General features: G+C 41.2%; 2 protein-coding genes across 5 annotated transcripts in view; one reads left to right on the forward strand and one right to left on the reverse strand.

Annotated features, from left to right (window-relative positions):
- The window catches only part of vdra (vitamin D receptor a), a 53724-nt gene extending 35281 nt beyond the window's left edge, over positions 1 to 18443 (forward strand). Inside the window, exons 4-12 of one of the 4 annotated variants that reach the window (XM_057363076.1) lie at positions 103 to 287; positions 444 to 543; positions 1317 to 1497; positions 1792 to 1943; positions 2237 to 2353; positions 3425 to 11639; positions 11830 to 11994; positions 12081 to 12243; positions 13462 to 15393. In XM_057363076.1, coding sequence (XP_057219059.1) covers positions 103 to 287; positions 444 to 543; positions 1317 to 1497; positions 1792 to 1943; positions 2237 to 2353; positions 3425 to 3678 — 989 coding nt within the window. In that variant the 3' untranslated portion in view covers positions 3679 to 11639; positions 11830 to 11994; positions 12081 to 12243; positions 13462 to 15393. Of the gene's footprint in view, positions 1 to 102; positions 288 to 443; positions 544 to 1316; positions 1498 to 1791; positions 1944 to 2236; positions 2354 to 3424; positions 11995 to 12080; positions 12244 to 13461; positions 15395 to 18109 lie in introns of those variants that run through there. The other 3 variants (XM_057363078.1, XM_057363077.1, XM_057363075.1) reach the window with 3 other exon arrangements.
- Positions 18444 to 20396: 1953 nt separating this feature from the next.
- On the reverse strand, positions 20397 to 24720 carry LOC130545281 (leucine-rich repeat-containing protein 74A-like; the record flags this gene model as incomplete). Its single annotated transcript, XM_057319712.1, has 7 exons — positions 20397 to 22405; positions 22533 to 22618; positions 22734 to 22838; positions 22913 to 23056; positions 23193 to 23288; positions 23571 to 23765; positions 24649 to 24720. Coding segments are annotated over 7 exons (1281 nt in total), but the record flags the coding sequence as incomplete, so codon positions are not given.
- Between the last annotated feature and the right edge of the window lie 4 nt (positions 24721 to 24724).

The raw sequence follows: 24724 nt of genomic DNA on the forward strand, positions 1-24724 counted from the left end.
TAAATGTCAGTGATGTGATGATTGGCATGTAAAATCACATCCTACATATTTAAATGAGAAAGGAGAATGTGAATCCCACTTAAATCTGTGTGTGTGTGTCAGTCATTCTGACAGATGAGGAGGTGCAGAGGAAGAAAGATGTGATCCAGAAGAGGAAGGAGGAGGATGCGGCGCGGGAGGCACGGAGGCCTCGTCTGAACGATGAGCAGACACAGATCATCAACACGCTGGTGGAGGCCCATCACAAGACATATGATGAGTCCTACTCCGACTTCTCGCGCTTCAGGGTCAGTCGCGCTCCACAGCACCCATCAGCATCTACACAAACCTGCTAGCGTTATCTTAGCATCTCTACTGTTGTTATTCATGGGTTCAGACGAGAAGGTTTCTGGCTGATGTGTGCACTGTCATTACAGATATTTCATGTGTGTGTTTGTGTGTAGCCTCCGGTCAGAGAGGGTCCCGTCACCCGCAGTGCCAGTCGGGCCGCGTCTCTTCACTCGCTGTCTGACGCCTCATCGGATTCATTCAACCATTCACCAGGTAACACACAAATATGCACGCAAACGCACAAACACACGCAAACACACACACACAAACAAACACACACACACACACACACACACACACACAAACGCACGCAAACACACACAAACACACACAAACGCACGCAAACACACACAAACAAACACGCAGATGCGCAGACTCACACACACGCAAACGCACATACAAATGCACACACACAAACACACACAAAATGCACGCACACAAATGCACACAAACAAATACGCAAACGCACACAAACACACACACAAACACGCACGCAAACGCAGACAAACACGCACACAAATGCATACACAAACGCACACACAAACACACACAAACAAATACGCAAACGCACAAAAACGCACACACAAACACGCAAATGCACAAACACGCACACACAAACACAAGCAAATACGCAAACGCACACAAACAAATATGCAAACGCACACAAACAAATACACAAACACACGCAAACACACACAAACACGCAAATGCACAAACACAAACGCACACAAACAAATAAGCAAACGCACACAAACAAATGCGCAAAGACACGCAAACGCACACAAACACACACGCACAAACGCACGCTTGCACACAAACTTCTATCCCGTGGTAACCAGTGACAGCAGGTGACACACAAATTTCTCGTCATGCTCTGAATGAAGAAAGCTCATTTTGAAGATGCAAATGAACAATCATTTCTGCTTCCTGTGTTTTACTGGTGAGTGTTATCTTGTAATGTTCTCTCTCTCTCTCTCCGGCTGTAGAGTCTGTCGACGCAAAGCTGAACTTCAGCAGTCTTCTGATGATGTATCAGGATAACGGTGCCAATCCAGACTCTGGTGAGGACGATCCCTCTGGTCTGTCCATGCTGCCACATCTCGCTGATCTGGTGAGCTACAGCATTCAGAAAGTCATCGGATTCGCCAAGATGATCCCCGGATTCAGGTGACTCTCGACTGTACGACATAACATGAAGGACAATATAAAGTTCTGCTCGGGCTTTCTAAGGACTTTGAATGTTCCTTTAGATAAAAGTGTCTCATTGATATCTAAAGTACTCCAGCTGTACATTTAACCAACCTGATTGAAGACTTTGTGATGTCATGAAGCACACAAGCTTCAGTGTCTGCTTCTCATCTCAAGTGCAGTCTGAGGAACTTTAATAGAGGATGTCCGTCGTCTAGGTAACCGCTGAAGGTCTCGTACATCTTATTCCTCATCCATGTGTGTGTGTCTCAGGGACCTGACGGCAGAAGATCAGATCGCTCTCCTGAAGTCCAGCGCTATCGAGATCATCATGTTGAGATCCAATCAGTCCTTCAGTCTGGAGGACATGAGCTGGAGCTGTGGAGGACCAGACTTCAAATACTGCCTCAATGATGTCACCAAGGGTAAGACACACTGAAGTGTGAAGGAGAATCACTTCATTAAATCACTTGGCTCAGTGTTATCTCAGGAAGCTCATTTCCTGCTCACGGTGTTCAGTGTATACAGTATATATACTATATGTTTGCTTGCATCATTTACAAGATGCTTATTATTAAACTAACACGAGTGATCATAAACATTGTGTTTATTATTCAGTCCTGTTCTCATGAAGTTATTTCACATAATAGATGTTTACATGTTTTTGACCAACACCAAAGTCATTCACAGATATTCTCTCCTCTGTGTGTGTGTGTAGCGGGTCACACTGTGGAGCTGTTGGAGCCGCTGGTGAAGTTTCAAGTGGGTCTGAAGAAACTGAATCTTCATGAAGAGGAACATGTGCTGCTCATGGCCATCTGCCTGCTGTCACCAGGTGTGTGTGTGTCTTTGTGCGTACATGAATGCGTGTGTCTGTGTAAGTGTGCGAGTGTGAATGTGCGTGTGTGTGTGTGTGTGTGCGTGTCTGTGTGAGAGCATGTGTCTGTGTGTGTGTGTGTGTCTGTGTGTGCGTGTNCTTGTGTGTGCGTGTCTCGTGTGGTGTGTCTGTGTGTCTTGTGCGTGAGGCTTGTGCTGTGCTTGTGCGTGTCTGTGGGCTGTGTTGTGTGCGCGTGCGGTCTGTGTGCAGTGTGTGCGTGTTTGTTTCTGTGTGTGTGTGTGTGTGTGTGTGTGTGTGTGTCTTTGTGTGTCGTGCTGTTGTGGTGTCGTGTGTCGTGGGTGTGGTGTGTGTGGGTGCGCGTTGTCTGTGTGCACGTGTGTGCGTGTGTCGCTCTGTTGTGTTTGTGTGTGTGTGTGCGTGCGTGTCTGTGTGTGCGTGTGCTGTGTCTGTTGTTGTGCGTCTGTGTGTGTGGTGTGCGTGTCTGTTTTTGGTGCTCGTGTGTGCGTGTGTCTGTGTGTGCGTGTTGTGTGTGCGTGTCTGTGTGTGTGTGTGTGTGTGTGTGCGTGTGTCGTGTGTGTGTGTGTGTGTGTGGTGTGTGTGTCTGTGTGTGTCTGTACGTGTGTGCGTGTCTTTTGTGTGTGTGTGTGTGTGTGTGTGCGTGTCTGTGTGCGTGTCTGTGGGCTTGTGTGGTGCGTGTTCTGGTGTGTTTGCGTGTGCTGTGTGTGTGTGTCGTGTGTCTGTGTGTGCGTGTCTGTGTGCGTGTGTCCTGTGTGTGTGCGTGTGTTCTGTGTGGTGCGTGTCTGTGTGATGGTGTGTGTGCGTGCGTCTGTCTGTGTGTGTGTGTGTGGTGCGTGGCGTGTCTGTGTGTGTGTCTGTGTGTGCGTGTCTGTGTCTGTGTGTGCGTGTCTGTGTGTGTGTGTGCGTGTCTGTGTGCGTGTGTGTGTCTGTGTGAGCATGTGTGTGTGTTTGCGTGTGTGTGTGCGCGTGTACGTCATATCAATGTTATACGTCATATACGTGTGTACGTCATATCAAAGCTCATCAGCATCACGTATATTCCCCCTGTAGATCGTCCGGGCATTCAGGACCACGCACGCATTGAAAGTCTTCAGGACCGGCTGTGTGACGTGCTGCAGGCGTACATACGGATCAATCACCCCGGCGGCCGTCTCGTGTACGCTAAGATGATCCAGAAGCTGGCGGACCTGCGGAGTCTGAACGAGGAGCACACCAAGCAGTACCGCCTGCTGTCCTTCCAGCCCGAGCACAGCATGCAGCTCACGCCGCTGGTGCTGGAGGTGTTCGGCAGCGAGGTGTCCTAGCCTCCTCGCGCGAGCCCCCAGAAGATTCCGGAGCCCACCGCACACACGCTCTCTTTAACACTGCGGGGGGCTGAAGGGACGTGCGGCTGGTGCACACTTCTGGATTCCTGTCTAAGCTAAAGGGAATTTAGAAAGGAATGTATTAATAATACAGCTATATATATATATGAATACAGTAACTAATATTTATATTTAAGAGAGAGTTGAATGAAACGGGCAGGTGATCCTCTGTTGTAATAGGATTAGCGGGCTCTTCTACAGTAGTTTAGATGAGCGTGTGCGTCAGGGGTTGACCAATTCGCCATTTCTTCAAAAAATGACCATGGTTTTACTATAGTTGATGTGTAGTAAACATGTTTTTTCTCTTAGTGGATTGATTTTCATTTTTTATATCATGGTTTAACTCTGTATGTGGTTACCATGCTTTAACTGCAGTAACCATGTTTGGTTTTGTTTGTAGTAAAATCGTGGTCAGTTTTCACAAGGAATGATTGATATAATGACGATTTGATCATGATAGCATACGAGATGCGTATCTCAAATGATAAGAGATCTTAATTTTCCACTCAGTTCACTAAAGGGATTTATCAAATGTACTGACACATACACTACCCGTCAAAGTTTTTGGACTTCTTGATGCTTAAAAAGAGTCGGCAGGTGTTCAGAACTTCTTTAGTACTGTTTAACAGCGTGTCAGATCCGACTCAAAGAACTCTGGTCTGTAGATAAACAACTGTAAAGAAGCTGTTTCCATTCGGCTCATGATCACATCATTCTTATCTAACACTTGCGTTGGTGCAGGTGTATTTGTCCAAACGGTAGTGTATGTGAATATAAAGGGACATAATCAATGTCAGGCCTTTCATAACACTTCAGTTAATCCAGCGGCAGGGTCGTGTTTATGAACAACCCTGTATTGGTCTGTCACTGATGTGCACGCTTGCGTTTCGTGAGTAAATGTGTGCATAAGAGACACGCACATTCGGACGAGAGCAGAGCGCCTGACCTGTAAGACTGATGTTTGTATAGATCGGATCATAAATGACCACAAGAGAGCAAACCCCCCTGAGATTTACTCATCATAACAAAGCCACATGGCTGCTTCAGTCCCACGTCAACGTTTAGTTCTGGACTGATAACCCGGTCTAAAACTAAACCTTCCACCCGCGCTTCATATCAGTCCGGTTTCAACACGAATCTGCCACAGAAACACCGAAATGTGTTGAACGTTGTTGAGCTGTTAGCGCACAACTTTGATCAAGTTCATCAGAGATCAAACACAAATGAAGCACGGATTATAAACCACACGTAAGAATAATGTTTGTTGCGCATAACCTAAATGAATCTGTGTTCGTCAGCAGGTTCTCCGCTGCTCTCTTGTGGCCATGAGCTGTAAATACCACTGACTCGTATCGTCTCTACATATGTCTCATGAACAGAATAGGCTTCACGCTAAGACAAATAATCAGCTAAAAAGAAGCTTGGGCGAAATAAGCAAGTATGACGTTTTCCTTCAGAAGACGCAGGCTTTTATGACTGTATCTATCTTTAATGCTTTAGGTGCAAATATCACGTTGATTTGTATTGTTCTAATGACTCTCGCGGCTTACGGTTTGTACGGATTTGGACACATAAACTGGACTTTTTTCTTTTTTTGCAAAGACATCTCAACCAGTCTGCTGCTTCTGCCGTGAGAAACCGAGCTAAACCGGTGCTTTCATCACTACAAACGCTGCCTCAGACCAGCCAACCACACGCACCTACACCAGACGGACCGCGCACAGGACCCGTCCCAGCTTTAACATGCCCTCCGCCGTCACGGCTGAACGTTCCCAGAGAAACCCGTATTTGATTGTAGCGAACGGACGTTTGCGATGGACTGGATGTTGATCTACTGGACAAACGCTGGATGGATTGGCTTGCAAGTATCATGTATATACCAGCTCCGATAAGCTTCTGTTGGATTCTGATGGTTTGAAAGCTCAAGATGTTTCTACTGTCAGAAGATAATCCCATACTGGCTCAGTTGTTTTTAGTCTGTCGGGTGGGAAACATGTGCCTGTCCCTACAAACGCCCCTTTAGGTCCCCGGACTGGAGCGCGGCCGGATCACTGGACGAGAATATCACGAAACCCAGACGTCCGGGACGCCTCCGCCTGAATGACACGGTTGGGCTCTTCTTCGGTCCGTCAGTATTTTATTCAGGTTGTTTTAGATGTACAGGTGAACTCTTCTGGACGCTTTACGCACTTTGGATCGGTTGAATTAACCGCTTTGGTCAGCCGGAAGCTCGTGCATCACAGAACTCACAGATACTGCCGAGAGGAATCACATCAACTTCATCCACTCGTTCAGACGGTTTATTTACTCCTCTGTGCCATTTCTGTTGGCTTGTGTGTTGGATGTTATTGGCAGCAGAACAAAGCTTAGGCTTCAGGGATGTCAGGCTTGGTTCTGCTGCGTCACGGCTAGACTGAAGAAATCCCGTCGTCTCAAATGCCTCATGTACACACCTGCTGGTTTTTCCGCACAAAAGCGTCTCTCGCATCTTAAAATGAGCAAATTTGACTTGTAACGTTACATTTGGCGGCCGCTGTGATCCACAGAGAATCAGACGCTCTCGCTACTGAGCTACAGGAAACTTTCCAGAAGTCTAGAAGTTGGGCGGGTGGATTTCTTGAGTCTAGCTGAGGTGCGGGTGACTTGTTGACTGTCTGCTGATTGCTTAAGGAAAACACAAACCACCAGGTGCCGTTGTTAACCAAACTGAACTACCTCTCTCATACACCAATGTAAGCATTACTCCATTTCGTGTTTGTTTGTTACAAATTTCTTTTATTTTTGAAAGAAACACTCAATCCTTATTTATTCCTTGCCGATTCAAATGCTGGACTGTTTACCTCAGATATCTCCGTTTAAGCCTTCGGTTAAGACAGCGCCGCAAACCACAATATCCCCAACGTCACTCTCGTGCCAACAACACTCCTGGTGTCTCCAAAGATGAACATTCTGTCATCTCTCATTCATCCTCCTGTCATTTAAACCCGCGTGAGTTTCTTTCATCTTCAGAACACAAAAGATGTTGGTAACCAAGCAACATTGAACGCCACTGACGTCCACGAGACCACCGAGACATTTCTTGAAACATCTTCTTTTGTGTTCCACTGAAGAAAGTCTCACAGACAGGTTTACAACCACGTGAGGAGAATAAATGATGACAGACGTTTGAATGCAGTTTTTGGAGAGAATGTCTCGTCAGGTTTTGGTGGTGTCAGAACGGGTGACGATGGGAGATGTTTCTGCTAGCATGAGCGCTAGTCTTTGTCAGTATTCATTCTTTCATATTCAGAAGCATTGACAGCTAAACTGGCTAATCCCAAAGTATACATAATAAGCTATATCTATAAGGTACATTTATAAGTGTTTTACACTCACATGTATGACGCTTTTCATGTGTATGTTCATTCTTACTGCTATTACATGTTTCAGTTCATGACATACAGTCTGCTCTCCTTCTACTGTCTCTCTCTGAATCATATCCGGACGTCATTTGTTGTTTTGTACGGTCAGACGCACGTCTCTTTTAGAAAGGTCTGTCTGATGAATCTGATCATAAGGTGAGTTTAGTTAAGTTGTAGAGTAGAGGGCATCATCTGTAAACACCAGTGTTGGGTAAATTACTCTCAAAAAGTCATTAATTACTAGTTGCTAATGACATATTCAATAGTGTAATTAGATTACTGTACAAATTACTCTCTCCAAAAAGTATTTAATTACTTATTAATAATGACTTTCTATATCCTACATCAACCTTGATTAGAATTGATTCAAAGATAGACATGAAACGGCTTGAAGAAATTTATTCAAATAAATAACTACATAAATTATTCTTATTAACTGACTAAAGTATACAAATGTGAGAAAGATACATTAAAGCATTCATTTTAAAGTTAGACTTTGAATTTTTATGTCATTTCCACTATTGAATATATTACACAGTATATAGTTCAATTACATCAGAAGTAACTGTCATTTTATTACAGACAAAACAAGAGTAATCCCTTACTTTACTTTTTCAAGGGAGCGTAATTAAATTACAGACAAAACAAGAGTAATCCCTTACTTTACCTTTTCAAGGGAAAGTAATTAAATTACAGACAAAATAAGAGTAATCCCTTACTTTACTTTTTCAAGGGAGCGTATTTAAATTACAGACAAAATAAGAGTAATCCCTTACTTTGCCTTTTCAAGGGATCGTATTTAAATTACAGACAAAATAAGAGTAATCCCTTACTTTGCCTTTTCAAGGGAAAGTAATTAAATTATAGACAAAATAAGAGTAATCCCTTACTTTGCCTTTTCAAGGGAAAGTAATTAAATTACAGACAAAATAAGAGTAATCCCTTACTTTGCCTTTTCAAGGGAGCGTATTTAAATTACAGACAAAATAAGAGTAATCCCTTACTTTGCCTTTTCAAGGGAGCGTATTTAAATTACAGACAAAATAAGAGTAATCCCTTACTTTGCCTTTTCAAGGGAGCGTATTTAAATTACAGACAAAATAAGAGTAATCCCTTACTTTGCCTTTTCAAGGGAAAGTATTTAAATTACAGACAAAATAAGAGTAATCCCTTACTTTGCCTTTTCAAGGGAACGTATTTAAATTACAGACAAAATAAGAGTAATCCCTTACTTTGCCTTTTCAAGGGATAGTAATTAAATTACAGACAAAATAAGAGTAATCCCTTACTTTGCCTTTTCAAGGGAACGTATTTAAATTATAGACAAAATAAGAGTAATCCCTTACTTTGCCTTTTCAAGGGAAAGTATTTAAATTACAGACAAAATAAGAGTAATCCCTTACTTTGCCTTTTCAAGGGAAAGTATTTAAATTACAGACAAAATAAGAGTAATCCCTTACTTTGCCTTTTCAAGGGAAAGTATTTAAATTACAGACAAAATAAGAGTAATCCCTTACTTTGCCTTTTCAAGGGAAAGTAATTAAATTATAGACAAAATAAGAGTAATCCCTTACTTTGCCTTTTCAAGGGAAAGTAATTAAATTACAGACAAAATAAGAGTAATCCCTTACTTTACTTTTTCAAGGGAGAGTAATTAAATTACTTAGTAACTAGTAACACCCAACACTGGTAAACACCCCGACCAACTCTTTCCACTCCTCCTCTCTCTTTGCTGTGTTCTCATCCAGTTTCTCTCTGACCGACCGACCGCACACACGCATGCGTACACATTCACCATCAGCATTTACTTTACAGACAGAAATACTCGTGTCACGTGTTACGCCGTGTTTTTTGAGGATTTGGTGAGACTGAATCTTTACTCAGTAGACTGTCAGGTTACACTCTTGAAACAGACACAGCTAAAGAACCTCCGTGTGCCTCCACCCCAAAGCCTTAGTTTGAGATGGTGTCAGCGTTACGATGTTACGGTTCATAGAAACATGAAGCCCGATGCGTTTGCTGTCGTTGAAGTCCGCTGTCAGACTGAACGCTTGGGATTTAGAAATGATTAAATAAAAAATGTTTGAGTCTGACTGTGGATCCGAACAACAAACAGGCAATGAGAAGCTTCTGGACTGAGGTGCCTTTATTCTGTATGTTTAGCAGCAGTTTTGCTTTACCGTTATGACATTTAATGGCAGTGTAGATTGTTGGGTTCATAAGACATGCAGAATTGAGATATGAGAAGAGTGACCTCAGATAGAACATGTTTCTATCACAGCTGAATTGTGTTCTCAGTAACAGGAGTATTTTGGGATGAGCTGGTGTACGATCGCCGTTGACGGTCCTCGTCTGTTTTTATCACTACCGTACAGTTTCTTCTGCTCATCTGTGTTTACTCAGGAACCACGTTGGCGCTCTCAACACCAGGAGACCCAGAACCTTCAGAGAACTGTAGAACAGATTTCAAAGATTAGTTCATCCAAAAACACAGATCATCTTTCTTCATTTCCTCTCACCCTGCATCAGTTTATAAATCATAAAAGCGTTGAAGAGTCTCTTCAGTTTGGAAACATCTCATGCTGCGAATTCACTTCGCAGTTTCTTTCATTCAAAGCTCGAAACACCGATGTAGAGTTTCATTGTTGAACTGTCAGGCCGCGGATGTGATTTGGTCTGTACGGTTGTTCACGTGTTTCTACCCCGTTGCATTAGTGTTGATGTCTCTCTCCCCTTGAATGTTCCTTACTCATTTGTTTTCTGCATTCTATGTAGTCGATGAGATGTTTTAAGAAAAATCACCAATAAACAGCTGTACATACTGATGCATAACCTGTGACTCCGACTGAATCAAACATCGGATGGATTTTGTATTTGAAGAGGTTTCATGTAAGAATTGAACTCTGTATCATCGGCGACAGCATCTCTTCAAGCAAAAACAAAATGCACTTAGAAAACATGTAAAAAAATCCCTTAGACCAATAAACACACACATAGATCCAAACCTAGGTTGTCATAAACTCATGCATGAAAGGGTTAAAACTAATTTAGTTTAGTTTATGGGTTTTAAACAGGTTTGAGTAGTTTAATGGATATGGTGGGTTGGTTCAGGTGATCTAATACTAAAATACAATAATCTGTGAAGGATAGAACAAAGTCATGTGGGTAAATATGCTCTGACTGGCAACGTGAAATAAAAAAGGTAATTCAGAAAGAAGAAAACAATGAATGGCAGGGGATAAAGGATATGGATAACAAAGGAAGGTGCATGGTTTTATAAAAACACAATGAATTTTTAATTGAAAGAGCCAATGTCGTCTTTTAGGCAGATTCATAACATCTGCACTTTCAAGGTTTTAGCTGTTTTCTTACACATCAGAACTGTATTCTTTGGTTTTACTCATTTGGGCTTTTGGTATTTATGTGATTTATGTTATTTCCCCCACTTTAAATTATTACACTTCAAGATAGCCTTTGTTTTTGTGATTTTTTTAAGCAAAATATAAAAACGATAATGCAGATTTATATTCACATACTTCTTTACTCATATTTAGCCTACAAAAAGTGGCAATAATTCTGAACAGGCGGAGAGACGAAATGGTAAGTGGGAAAGTTCTTGTGTTACAAACAAAACCTGCTCCACAGTTTCTAAGTATGATATACTTTACGTTGTAAAAGTTGAGTTTTAAGAGTAAATTGGTAAGTGTTGAGGTTATTTAGGGTCAAATGGATGCACACATGTATTAAGCACTTTTAACATATTTACAATTACAGTGCAATACTTGGATCTTGACTGTGTGGGGAACTGGTAAAGAATGGACCGAATTTTGACAAAAAACGATGCATAATATCTGACACACACATGAACACTGTACAGTTAGTTTTGTGGCTATAAATCATTCCCTTTAAATGCTTTTGACACGCTCGTGTGTAAACACATTAAGACAATTTATAATATAATATAAAATAAAACAAAACAGTATACAATATTCGTTAATGTTCCTGTATAGGAGCTTGTTCTGTTGACAGACAGAGGCTTCAAATCCGCAAAACTGTGCGAACGGATTGCGAAAGCGTGGGCACAGATGATGAATTTGTGGGTACAGATTTCAAAAACTGAAGGGACGGTTTACAAAACCGAAAGCACGGATTGTAAACTCGTGGGTACAGTTTATTAATCCGAGAGCACGGTTTTGTAAACTGTGGGAACGGTTTTAGAATCTGTGAGTACGGATTTGTAAACTGAGGGAACGAATTACGAAACTGTGGCCACGGATTTGGGGGAAATGTTTTTTTTTTTCTCCGAGGGATGACCAGACAGGCTCCGTAGATAACAAAACCTAGTGTAAAAAGGAAAGAACCATCCGATATTCCTGACTGATGGAGGTCTGGGACATGACTGTGGTTCCGCTCCAGTCCAGCAGGCGGCGCAAACGCAGCGCGTGCCACAGAAAACGGCACGTGAAGATAAAGCAGCTGCTGCGCTCACTTTTAACAACAGTGTGTTCGTTTTGTAATTTATGTGATTCGTATTTATTTCTCGCTTGCTGTAACTTGCGTTTTGTTGACTTCTTGTTGTTTTATATAAATGAGTGACATTATTTTATAAGAAGAAGTTTAATTGATCAAAGCTCCTCATATTGAAATTGAGTTTTGCGGTGTGTGAACATAATTTTGATGTTGTGTTCAGATGTCCATAATGATGGTGCAGGTGGATGTGATGTGCTGTAAATCAGTAGGAACTGATCTGTCTATGCTGGATATTGATGATTTGATGACAGAAATATGTCAGCTGAAGAAAGAGGTGAAGTTACTGGAGACAAAACTCAGAGAGAGAGACCAACTCAACAGAAAGGTTTGGACAGATTTGCACAGAAAGTTTTGTACAGATGTATCCAGGCTCTGAATGTTATTCTGTGTTTGTTGTGATGTTATTTTCAGGATGTATGTGGTGTTTCTCTCTGTGATCAAACATCTCCAGATCTTCTGCTTTCTGTCTGTAATGAAGAGCAGAAGACATCAGTGAAGCAGCTGGACTGTGAGATGGAGCTGAAAACACAAATCAAAGAAGAACAGACAGATGAAGATGATGTGATTTATTTAGGTAAGCCAGCCTTTTACACAGCGCTCTGGAAATCTTGATTCTGCTTGTCCAGTGTTGTGGCGAATCAGCCTTCCATCGCAGAAAGAAATCTCAGAGACAAGCGTTCCAGATGCCAGTTGAAACTTGATTTGCTCGAGCAAGCAAAGTGAGACACACAGAGTTCATCTGATGATGTACAAAGAATACACATCTGACTCCATCTTTTATACAGTAACGTCAAGTTGTTTTTCACATTGTTAACCAATCATGCTTCGCCTGACATCACCTTCTACCAATCAGGTTTCACATGATATCACCTTTTTGTTAGTCCGTCCTCTTTCTGAGTCCCTACCATTATATCTTACTTGGGTCTTAACCTGCCACAGTTATATGTCAGGTTTACTACGCTAGGACTTAACCGTGGCGAAACCCTTTTGAAGTTCTTAAAAGAAAAGTATACATTTGCTTTTAGCAGGCAAATGCATATCATATTTGTCATTTACTAAACCCTGCCTTGCTTAATGTAGTTTTTATTACCATGAGCTCGTGGTCAAATGGATACTGTGCGACCCAAAAAGATTATGGTTCAAACAAATTAGTACTGAGTATTAGTATCTGTTACTAATACTAATTAGTATTAGTATTAGTAAAACAGTATTAGTATCTGTGTTAGTGACTTTTGTTCAATAATAAACTTAATGCACAGACTACTGTCTACATTTGTGTTGCAAAACATATACTTGAACTATGCTTGAACTAACTAATGTCCGCAAAGTGTATGCGCTTGTATGTGTCTTCAAAGTGTCTGTGTGTTTGTAATGTTAAGCAGATGTCTAATGGTGCTGCTTGGTGCTCAACATGGGCCCATGACCTTTCACCCATGAGACTCATAGCCGTTGCTGTATCAGAGAGTGTTGAAACCTATAACTAACTTAAATGTCTTATTTCATATAAGAAACTCAATACTGTAATAGAAAAACCACCATACCAGTCGCGACACTCACAGACAACAACTGCCTAAAAGTCATCTTTTCACATTCACATTTATGCAATTGGCAGACGCTTTTATCCAAAGCGACTTGCATTGCATTTTACTGTGCATTTGTTTCCAAGTATGTGCCTTGACTTGACCCTAAAGATAATTTACTTAATAAAATGCGTGCTTGCTGGTTCCACTGGGAGCATCAGCGCCGCCATGTAAAGAAGTTAACTTCGAGCCTTGTTCTCTGTTCATTTTAGACCCCATGAATGTGAAGGAGGAACGTTCAGAACGCAACCAGAATGAAATTAAGGAGGAAAATCATTTGGTGATTGGAGAAGAATCTCTGAGCTGCTTGATGACTGAGAAGAGTTCTGCAGCAGAAACTTCTCAAAGAACAGCGCACATGGATTCTGTCACATGCTCTCAGTGTGGGAAGATCTTCACTCGTAAATCCGACCTTCACAGGCACATCAGGATTCACACTGGAGAACGGCCGTACACGTGTGAGCGGTGTGGAAATGCTTTCGTTCGTAAATGCCACCTTAAAAGGCACATGAGAATTCACACCGGAGAAAAACCTCACAGATGTGAGCATTGTGGAAATACTTTCATTCGTAAATGCCACCTCAAAGTGCATATGAGAATTCACACGAGAGAAAAACCTTACGGGTGCTCTCGGTGTGGAAAGACCTTCACCCAGAAGTCCGACCTTAATAAACACACCAGAATTCACACGGGAGAAAAACCTTACACATGCGGTCAGTGTGGACAGAGTTTTGCGAGGTCAAACATTCTGAAAGAGCATCTTCTCTGTCATTAATTGCTGCAAATGACCTGACAAGAATCGTCTTGTGATGAAAAAAAGACAGGAAGTGTTGCAAAGTTCATCCACATGAAAACAGACTCCCAGACTCTGTTCAAGATCTCAAAGATCTAATTTGCTTAAATGTTTAAAATAATAAAGTTTGTCCTGGTTTGACAAAAAATATTCAGAGAAGGTTTATGCAAAAATTCGGCAAAAACCTTTTGCAAGAATGTTAATTCAACAACTTTATTTGATCAAAGTGCTGTGCAAGCAGATGCAGGTAAATAAGAGATTGTAAAGTTGAAGTGTCTGTGTTTTATGATGAGAGTGTTTGAGCTCAATCCTGTCATACACATCGAGACATTTCGAGGATATGCCAAAGTTTGACAAGATGCAAAGAGTTGAGTATTACTGAGTTTCGTTTGAAGCATTCCAAAGCAAGTGAACTAGATTTTCATAAGCAGAGCTGTTTGTTAATTGAATGTTTTCTCTAAGGCTCTTTCCCGCTATTGAGATGTTTAAATGTCATTTTTAACGGTCAGACAGGAAAGCCGCCGCTTGCAACTGTTTTAAATTCATTTAGTACACGGCTTGTCGGAATGCTTGATTCTGATTGGACATTCACAACGTTTGCAGGTTCGTTATTCCCAGATAACAACCTCTCAAAACTAATAACATTTTGATCAAGTTTTTTTACTAATTAAATATATATATTAATAACATATATGACATTTTATTTACAAATGATTAAACCAAATTGCCTGTTCGTGACATTTGAATGTCGTTTCTTACCTTAAAAACAAAAGTAAATGGCTTTTCCTCGCGGAAGGTCTGCATTCAATAAAAATGAGCTAATCAAATATTTCAAAATCACATTTCATGTCCAGTTTTTTCTCATGTGGCAAGTAGCCGGCTGTTATTTGAAACAATTATAGTAATCCGCTTCGCGCGTCGGGTCGTGATCACACTGTCGGGGATTGTTTCTGTGATAACTGGCTGCCTGTACATTATCCCTTACATAATGTTGTTTTCAACATTTGTACAGAATTATTATAATTTCTTTACTCCGTGTTTAAGACTTTATCATAGACGTTGTTACATATCTGTCAAAACCTATCAACTTTAATATGATTTTTACTCACCGAATGTAAAAATCGCTTAAAATTGTCCACTTCAATTTTTTAAACGTTACATCATGTAAACTACATAATATGACGAGAACAAACGAGTTGGCTCAAATAAAATGGCAAAGCATGACAAATACCTAAACCTGTATTCGTATTTATTTATTGTTTCACGACACCATGCTTTCTATGCATTCACGAATCCTAATCATTTCAGTTCGTTCACCAAAATGATTTGTTCATATGTTAAATACTTACGCCAGTAAGTGGCGAAAATTAGTGTCTTATATGTTATACAAATGACAAGAAAAGCTGATTTTATTCAATGTGTGGAATACTGAATATGATTTTATCAAGTGACTCGCGTGCAGTATTGAGTGATTGACGTCTTTAGTTCATTGTGTGTGCAGAGAACCTCCTCCAGAGAATCGTCAGTCTTGAGCGATTGATGTTTGGCTCTTTTGTTTACCAGAACGTGCATCTGGTTACTGTTTTTGATCTTTGATAAACCAACGTATCGTTTGCCTCATTGATATGAAAATAACATCTTGTTTATATTTGCTTCAGTCTCGACGCTGTGACGCATAGTTCTCATAGGTTTTAGCGTTTGGAATGATACAGCACAGGAAGAAAGGGCAGATCACGGTTCAACAACAGTAAGTGTTGTGTTGTTTGTACTTATCATAACTGTGTTTGTTTCCTCACTGCGCGCAGCGACGCTTTAATCGCAAGTGTCATTTTAAAATCATTTTTATGTGCTGGATCTGTTATTATTGATTTTTCGGTTTTCAGCCAACGACCCTGCGTCTGTGTGGAAAGGCCTTAAAGACATCACCAACTACAAGCCACCATCCCCCAATTTAGCAGGCAATCAACACCTGGTCAATGATCTGAATGACTTTTACTGCAGATTTGAAAATGCTAACCTTACACCTCACACCAACTCTGACATTCTCTCTACACAACACCTATCACCTTCAGTCACCCCACCTCCTGCACTTCAGATCAGTGAAGAGGATGTGTGCCGAGTCTTTAGGAAACAAAAGACAAGAAAAGCACCAGGCCCAGATGGTATTTCCCCAGCCTGTCTTAAAAGCTGTGCTATTCAACTGGCCTCCATCTTCTCACAGATCTTCAACAGATCACTGGAGCTGTGCACAGTTCCTTCCTGTTTCAAGCGCTCCACCATAATCCCCATCCCAAAGAAACCCAAAATCACAGGACTGAATGACTACAGACCCGTCGCTCTCACATCTGTGGTCATGAAGTCATTCGAGAGACTGGTACTGGCTTATCTGAAGGACATCAAAGAACCCTTACTGGACCGCCTGCAGTTTGCCTACAGAGCAAACAGGTCAGTTGAGGATGCAGTTAACATGGGGCTGCATTTTGTCCTGAAACATCTGGATAGACCAGGGACCTATGTGAGGATCCTGTTTGTGGACTTCAGCTCCGCTTTCAACACCATCATCCATCACTGCTCCAGACAAAGTTAACCCAGCTATCTGTTCCTGGCTCTATCTGTCAGTGGATCACCAGCTTTCTGACAGACAGGCAGCAGTTAGTGAGAATGGGGAAACTCACATCCAGCACCCGCACAATCAGCACTGGCGCCCCCCAGGGGTGCGTTCTCTGCCCACTGCTCTTCTCCCTGTACACAAATGACTGCACTGCCCAGGACCCTTCTGTCAGACTTCTGAAGTTCGCAGACGACACCACACTCATTGGCCTCATCCAGGATGGTGATGAGTCTGCGTACAGACAGGAGGCTGAGCAGCTGGCTGTCTGGTGCAGTCATAACAACTTGGAGCTGAACACGCTTAAAACAGTGGAGACGATTGTGGACTTCAGGAGAAACCCCCCTGCACTCCCCCCTCTCACCATCATGAACAGCACTGTGGCAGCAGTGGAGTCATTCAGGTTCCTGGGCACCACCATCTCTCAGAACCTGAAGTGGGACAATCACATTGGCTCCATTGCTAAAAAAGCCCAGCAAAGGTTGTACTTCTTACATCAGCTGAAGAAGTTCAACCTACCACAAACTCTATTAAAACAGTTTTACTCAGCTGTCATAGAGTCTGTCCTCTGCACATCCATCACTGTCTGGTTTGGCTCAGCCACAAAGTCAGACATCAGAAGACTACAGAGGACGGTTCGGACTGCTGAGAAGATCATTGGTGCTCCCCTGCCCACCCTCCAAGAACTGTATACATCCAGAGTGAGGAAAAGGGCTCAGAAAATCACCCTGGACCTCTCACATCCAAGCCATCATCTCTTCACAATGCTGCCGTCTGGTCGGCGCTACAGAGCACTGAGCACCAAAACAACCAGACACAAAAACAGCTTCTTCCCTCAGGCCATCTACCTCTTGAACAGTGAAATGTTTTTACACACCGTGCAATTAATAACTCAATAATGCAATAATAATTAAGTGCAATATTAATGATATCCTCCAGATAATACACTATCTATTTTTATACAACTTTTTCTGTCAATTATATTTACTTCATTCTGCTGTATATAGCACATACCTTGTACTACAATAGTATATTCTTATTTTTTACTTGTACATATTTACATACATACATAGCTTTACTCTGTATATCTATATCTTATGTTTATTGTATTGTATTTCTTTATTTTTTATACCCATAGGCCCTTATTTAAATCATTGTGTACTGTATTCTATTGTGTTATGGTCTCTGTGTACTGTTGTTGCTGTTTCTGTGTTCTGGATGCTCCTGTCACCAAAACAAATTCCTTGTATGTGCGAACAAACTTGGCAATAAAGCTCTTTCTGATTCTGATTCTGATTATTGTGTAGCTCTTCTGTCAATGTGTGACTTTCTGTTATCAGTGAAACACAGAATATTCTGTTCTAGAATAGTTATTACATTCTCTATTTGCTGTAACATTGGTCTTCATACTAGTTTAAATGTGTGGGTTTTATTCTGATTGTTGTGATGTTATTTTCAGGATGTAGAAGACAAGCTGCTGGACTGTGAGATGGAGTTGAGAACGGAAATTAAAAAAGAACAGACAGATGAAGCTGATTGGATTCATTCAGTAAGTGACCTATTATGCACGATCCAGTTTCACATGGTGTCTAAACCCAGATGTTACCCCAGTGTTTGTGACCGGACAGCATATGACTTTAAAGTCGGCATGAAATTAAAAATGTCAATTCAAATTGATTTACACAGTGTTGCAGTATTCATTATAAATTATGAATCCGTGCACATCATTACTTTTTTTAAAATTCATTTCCACTTGTAATCTATAATCAAAAACGTTAACCCCCCTCTCAAGGTCAAGGTCATTTTTATTTATATAGCACCTTTAACAACATTAAATGCTGACCAAAGTGCTTCACAGTAACATAATACAATGATAAAATAAAAATACAGGGAAACAAAAATATAAAAGAAACAACATTAAACCAGGTAAAAACAGAAACGAAAAAATTAACTCACTAAGACCAACATATCCAACAACTATGATAAGGCCTGAGAAAAGCGATACGTTTTCAATGATGATTTAAATCCAGATAAGGAAGATGAAAACCTAACAGATTGAGGTAACGAGTTCCACAGCTTAGGGGCAAAAACAGAAAATGCTCTATCACCTTTAGATTTCAAACGAGACAAAGGGATAGTTAATAGATTTTCAGAGGAAGATCTAAGAGATCCCCGAGGTGAATATGGACAAATAAGGTCTGAGATATAAACTGGAGCCAAACCATGAAAGGCTTTAAATACAAAAGTTAAAACCTTGTACTCAATTCTAAATTTAACTGGTAGCCAATGCAGATGTACTAAAATAAGGGTGATATGCTCACGCTTCTTTTTCCCCATTAAGAAACGGGCTGCAGCATTTTGAACCAGTTGTAAACGTGAAACGTGAAACGGGGCCAATGACGAGACACTGGAGAGAACGTATATTATTGTCAAAAGGACAATAATATGTTTCTCTCCACACATAACCAAAGGCTTTGCCATGACTCTGCTACAGGACCAAGAAAAACATGACTAAATGAAGCAGAGCCATGACATTCTCATTTAACTGAAGAAAATTATCACCCATCCAGCTTTTGATGTCATTTACGCAAGCAAGCAAGCCGAATAAGGACTTAGATCCAGGTTTACTTGACATGTACAATTGGGTACCATCCGCATAAATGTGATATGGGACCTTGTGAAACTCAAAAATGTAACGAAGAGGGAGCATATATAAAGCAAACAAAATTGGACCCAAGATGGAACCCTGCGGTACCCCACCAGTAACCAAAACAGGTGATGAATGAGACTGACCTAACTCCACAGAGAAACTCCTCGCAGTAAAATAGGATTCAAACCACTCTAAGGCTGAATCACAGATACCAACCTCGGTTTTTAACCTGTTCAAAAGAATGCTGTGATCTACTGTATCGAATGACGCACTTAAGTCCAACAGTACCAAGACTGCACTCTCGAAACAACACGAGGAATGGCTCGAGGGTGGGGCTGCAATGACTGACAGATTGCAAACTGGCCCTGCGTTCCAATCTGCACACTATCCGTCCTAATAGCATTTGAAAGTAGAATTAGTATGTCAAGTCCTAAATCGTAGTGTGTTGAAAAGAGTATTCCAAAGATTCCCGGATGGTCGACTACTTCCGGTAGAAATTGGAAGTGCAGAATGATGCAGACTCTTACGGCTGATATTACCCACAACTCACCGCGAGTATGGGCGGAGTTTAGTGACGCTCCACTGCATTAATAAATGATATAACTGATGCGTCAATAAATGAACAAACGTAAGTATACAGTAAACATTACATAGGAAATAATGAATCAATAAATACCATAATGGAAAGAAGAGCTGTATTTTCATGTGTGTGACAGCTATTGGTCACAATGTTGTCTAGGCAACAACGGCCGCTTCCTGTTAGTATGTCCCAGTGTGTGCGATCTCTTTTGCCATGCACTCAAAAGTACCTACTATTCCAACACAAAAGCACAACTTACTATTAGGGCTAGTATGAGTAGGCGAATTGGAACGCAGGGTGGGTTACAAATCTGACTCCATTTTGTTGGCAACACCCAACTTTTAATGATCCAATCAGTACTCAATGAACGAAATCAAGTCCTGCCCTACATTTTTTTCTCATTTCAGAAGTTGTTTCACTCGGATATACGTCACGATATGGAAGAAAAAAACAATCCCTGTAAATTACAGCTTTCCTATAGCTCAGTGGTTAGAGCGTGGCACTAGCAATGCCAAGGTCATGGGTTTGATCCCAGGGGATTGCATATAGTCAGAAACAAATGTATAATGTGAGTCGCTTTGGATAACAGCGTCTGCCAAATGCATAAATGTAAATTAGCAATAGTTTGAAAATAGGCCAGATTTGAGAGTCCTTTTACACAAGAGATGGCCAAGCCCCTACTGAATCTGTTGTCTAGTTAACTGTGTAGTACGTTATAGTTAACAATCTATTTTAAGTTAATGTTAGCTAGCCGAATGGAAACCTTAACCAAACAGGTTTTTTGATATGTTTGTTCATCAGAAAACCATATTTTATACATTACTGGCAATATATCATTTCTTTGCTGCCTATATTTAACAGTTTGGTTTAGTCCATTATAAAAAGACATTTTTAAATCCAAATGTACAATAAACAGAAAAACAAAAGCTAAACAAGATTGGTAGACATTTAAAATAAACAGGAGTCAGCGCTTTACTGGTTTGTTCAGCTTCTTTTCTATTAGACATTCAATTCCTGTTTGCATTAAACCATTGCAGTCTCATTAGCTCAGTAAAAAAACAAGATGCAACAGAGGTACATATTAACTTGTTATTAATATATAATATTAAGTTCTTTTTTTTAAACCAGTAAAGGATTGATGCTGTTGTGTGAAAGACCCAGAGAGAGAGAGAGAACATTTCACATTATTTTGAAGATTTTGCTGTGTTGTGGTCAGACACAAACCATCAGTGTCAAGAAGATTTCTCAAGCTCAGCCGTAAACATCTCTGACTTTGTTTACATGCACCCTTATAATGTGATTATGATGATATTTTTGCAATATTGCGATGACACTTGACCTCATGTAAACAATACTTAGACACGTTTTATTTCATTTTAATAGCTGTGACAGGAATCTTTTGTTTTTTTTCTGTGATGTTCATCTATTTCAATCTTCTGTGACGTAAAAGCTGTATTAGAAAACAAGACATGTCTTATAATGTGTTATAATTTTACACTGACAAAGATCTGGTAATATAACAAATCATACAGTCACATATGTACCAGCATTAAAACAAAACATAAATGTGAGAAGAACTGACTAGTTTTTATATTTTTTACAAATATCGTGTAGATTGTTTGCTGGCGTGTTATGTAGGTAGGTGAACAATTTATCTGGTAATCACTCTGTGTGCTCAACAACAATTGCTTATTGATTTGATATTGTCTAATGTAACAGCAATTGCATAAAAGAAATGTGTGTTTGTAACAAAGTATGTACACCGAAACCTTATTTCAAATGATTTATTTGTAGATATAGCCTACTAGCATACTACTAGAATGCATCCAGTGTGCTCTTTTAATATCCAGATGTTATGAAGTGAAGCAGACTGTTTCACACACTCATCTTGAAATGAGAAGACATGAATGTATTCTGATCTGAACAGCTTTCATGCGTTAGTTTAACTTTTTCCTTTTGAAATGACATCTTTCCTTTTCTTTGTCTTCTTCTTCTTGCTCTTAACTCCTGCTTTAGCATCGTCTTGAGTGTTTAGTGCAGGTCTGGAGCGGGTCAGGTTAGCTGTGGGACTCATCACACTAGGGTTAGATGTGGAGTGAATCCTCTGAGCTGATGTCGGTTTGCTGACGGCTGGTTTGGTGCCGCTGGAGGAGAGGTTGGGTTGGGAATACGAGCGCACATCCGCTGAGCTGGGAGGTTTGTAAGACGTGGCGGGCCCTATCATGGGCAGGTGGACGTGCTCGCTGCTCATGTTCTGGACGGAGTAACGGCTGCTGTTGGACATGATGATGTGATGCCAGGAGCTCAGCGGGGTGGCAGAGAAGTGCTGCGGGCCGTTCCAGTCCTCTCTGGCACCGCTAGGTGAGATTATCATGGAGCTGCGAGGGGTCACTGCCTCCACGGCGCTCTCGAAGGTCTTCAGGATTCTGTCGCTCTTCTGTTTCTCCTTCTTCTGTCGAGACTCCACTTTCCTCAGCTGCCGGCGGTGATCTCGCACCATCTGCTTCCGCGTGTCCGCCAGGCCTCTGGAATACAGAAATCTGTCTGTCAGTAGACTACAGTGCGAGACATCAGAGCTCATGATTTATGACGTCATCATAAAAATCGAGTTTATTCGAAAAGCATCCACGTGTGATGTAAGAGAGATCACACCTGTAATCCACAATGCCTGTGCCGTCTCTGTCCAGCCTCTGAATCAGTTCCTCAATCTGAAATTTCTCCAGAGGGATGCTGGATTGCTGATGGGTCACAGAAAACAGAGAAACACCACGTTAATGCTGCTTAATACAGGTATTGAGTAAATATAGTCTCTTGTCAGAATGAATGTGTGTGAAAGATGACACAGATGTAAACCTGAACAGCCTTTCTGAAGTCTAGGACAGACACTCTCATGGTTCCGTCCTTATCAATGTGACGGAAGAAATCCCACAGACGAAGCTTCAGCTGATCAAGATAGTCCTGAAAATAACATCACGTCACATGAATGTCAGACACACTAAAGAAATAAAAGGCGTTCAGGTGGAGTTTAGTACCTGAATGATCTTCATGGGGTCCGAGCGCTTGCGGGGTTTTTTGGCGATGAATCCCCCGACTCCTCCATACTGAACCTCCAGACTGAGACGCTCCTGACAGATCAACTCTAACAACTGGACAAAGTTCTCATTCACCAGCACGTTCTACACAAACACACACAGAAATCTCACACAGATGGACATCGTTCACATATCTTTACTGCTGAAATATCAATACACGTGAAAGATTGTTTGGTAGTTGTAGATGTAGAGTGTTGGTACGCTGTTGTAAATGACTCACACATATGTTGAGCTCCTCAATGGCACTTTTAGAAGTTTTCTTGATGACATTTATGAGAGTTAAAGCCCCCTCCACCGTCATTGAGTTATACGCCAGCTGAAAAAATACTCCAGTTTATAGAATACGACACAACCAGACTTCACCTCTGATTTTATCACAAACATTCATTTGTATGTCACATGGACGCGTTAAGCATGCATCTGTAATGAAGAATCTGTTGGAATCGAAATTCCAATAAAGGTCTAAGTAGCTGGAATATCATGGACATGATATGGAGTCGTTATGCTCACAAACACTACAGTATTAAAACTACACAAACTAAAGTTGTTGTAAAGACTGATGTGTATGACAGACAGAGTAGAGATCAGTCAGACGGACCTTCAGCACTCGCAGCGTGTCGTTGGCCTCCAGACCCTTACAGAGCATGCTCACACCCTCATCTGTCATGCGGTTGTTGTTCAGGTTCAGATGCACTAATGTGTTGTTGAATTTCAGCGCTTCACCTAAAGCTAAAGCCCCTTCATTCCCGAAGCCGTTCCAGGACAGATCCAAATGTTTCAGAGTGCTGTTGACCTGAAAACCAAGTTATCAAAAAGACTTTCTTGCATTATAACAAAATAATAAAACAGAAGAAAAGTCTAAGGTTACGGCTGTAGCCGTGGTTCTCTGAGATAGGGAACGAGACACTGCATCATGGAATGACTTCATGGGGAAGGCCAGCAGCGCCTGAAATAGAATGTGAAACTAACAGGCCATTTATAAATCTTTTTGGCATTGAGCTGTAACCCCATGTGCTTCACATGGTCGAGGACGACATGTCGTGAGACTGAGCTAACACTAACCAGTCGTCTATGTAATTCAGTAAATGAATCCCCTGAGATCTCAGTGGGCCAAGGGCTGAATCCGTGCATTTTGTGAAGGTGCGTGCGTCGGGAGATAGCTAGGCCAAATGGAAACACTCGATATCGGAAAGCTTTGTCCTCCAAAGCGAACCTGAGAAACTTCCGATGTTGAGGAAGGATGGATATGTTGAGGAAGGATTCATAAGTAGGCATCTCTCAAGTCTATTGTAGTGAACCAGTCTTCGGATCTGATTCTGGCCACAATAATAGGAATAGTGCGCATGTTGAATTTGTATCTACTCAGAGATTTGTTGAGATGTCTCAGATCTAAAATGGGCCTCAGCCCTCCATCCTTCTTCAGAACTATAAAGTACCAGCTGTAAAACCCTGTCTGATGTGGGGGGAAACATAGTCTATGGCCATGTCTTTGTCGACAGCTCTGGATGGAGTCTGTCGACAAAAGATGAGCTGCAATTCCATTCCAAGCTCAAGTATTAGTCATAGTTCAGTCAAAAATAGAAATGTGTTGTGTTCTTTACTGTACAAATCTTCTTCACTGTTCTACTGAAGACACAATGTCACCTGTGATATGATGCGTTGCTGTGTTTGTTCACCTTTAATCCGGCACAGAAAGCTACAGCTCCCTTCATTCTCAGACGATTCCAGCTGAGATCAAGAACCTCTAAACCG

The sequence above is a fragment of the Triplophysa rosa genome, linkage group LG21 (assembly GCF_024868665.1).
Source record: "Triplophysa rosa linkage group LG21, Trosa_1v2, whole genome shotgun sequence".
Classification (NCBI taxonomy): Eukaryota; Metazoa; Chordata; class Actinopteri; order Cypriniformes; family Nemacheilidae; genus Triplophysa; species Triplophysa rosa.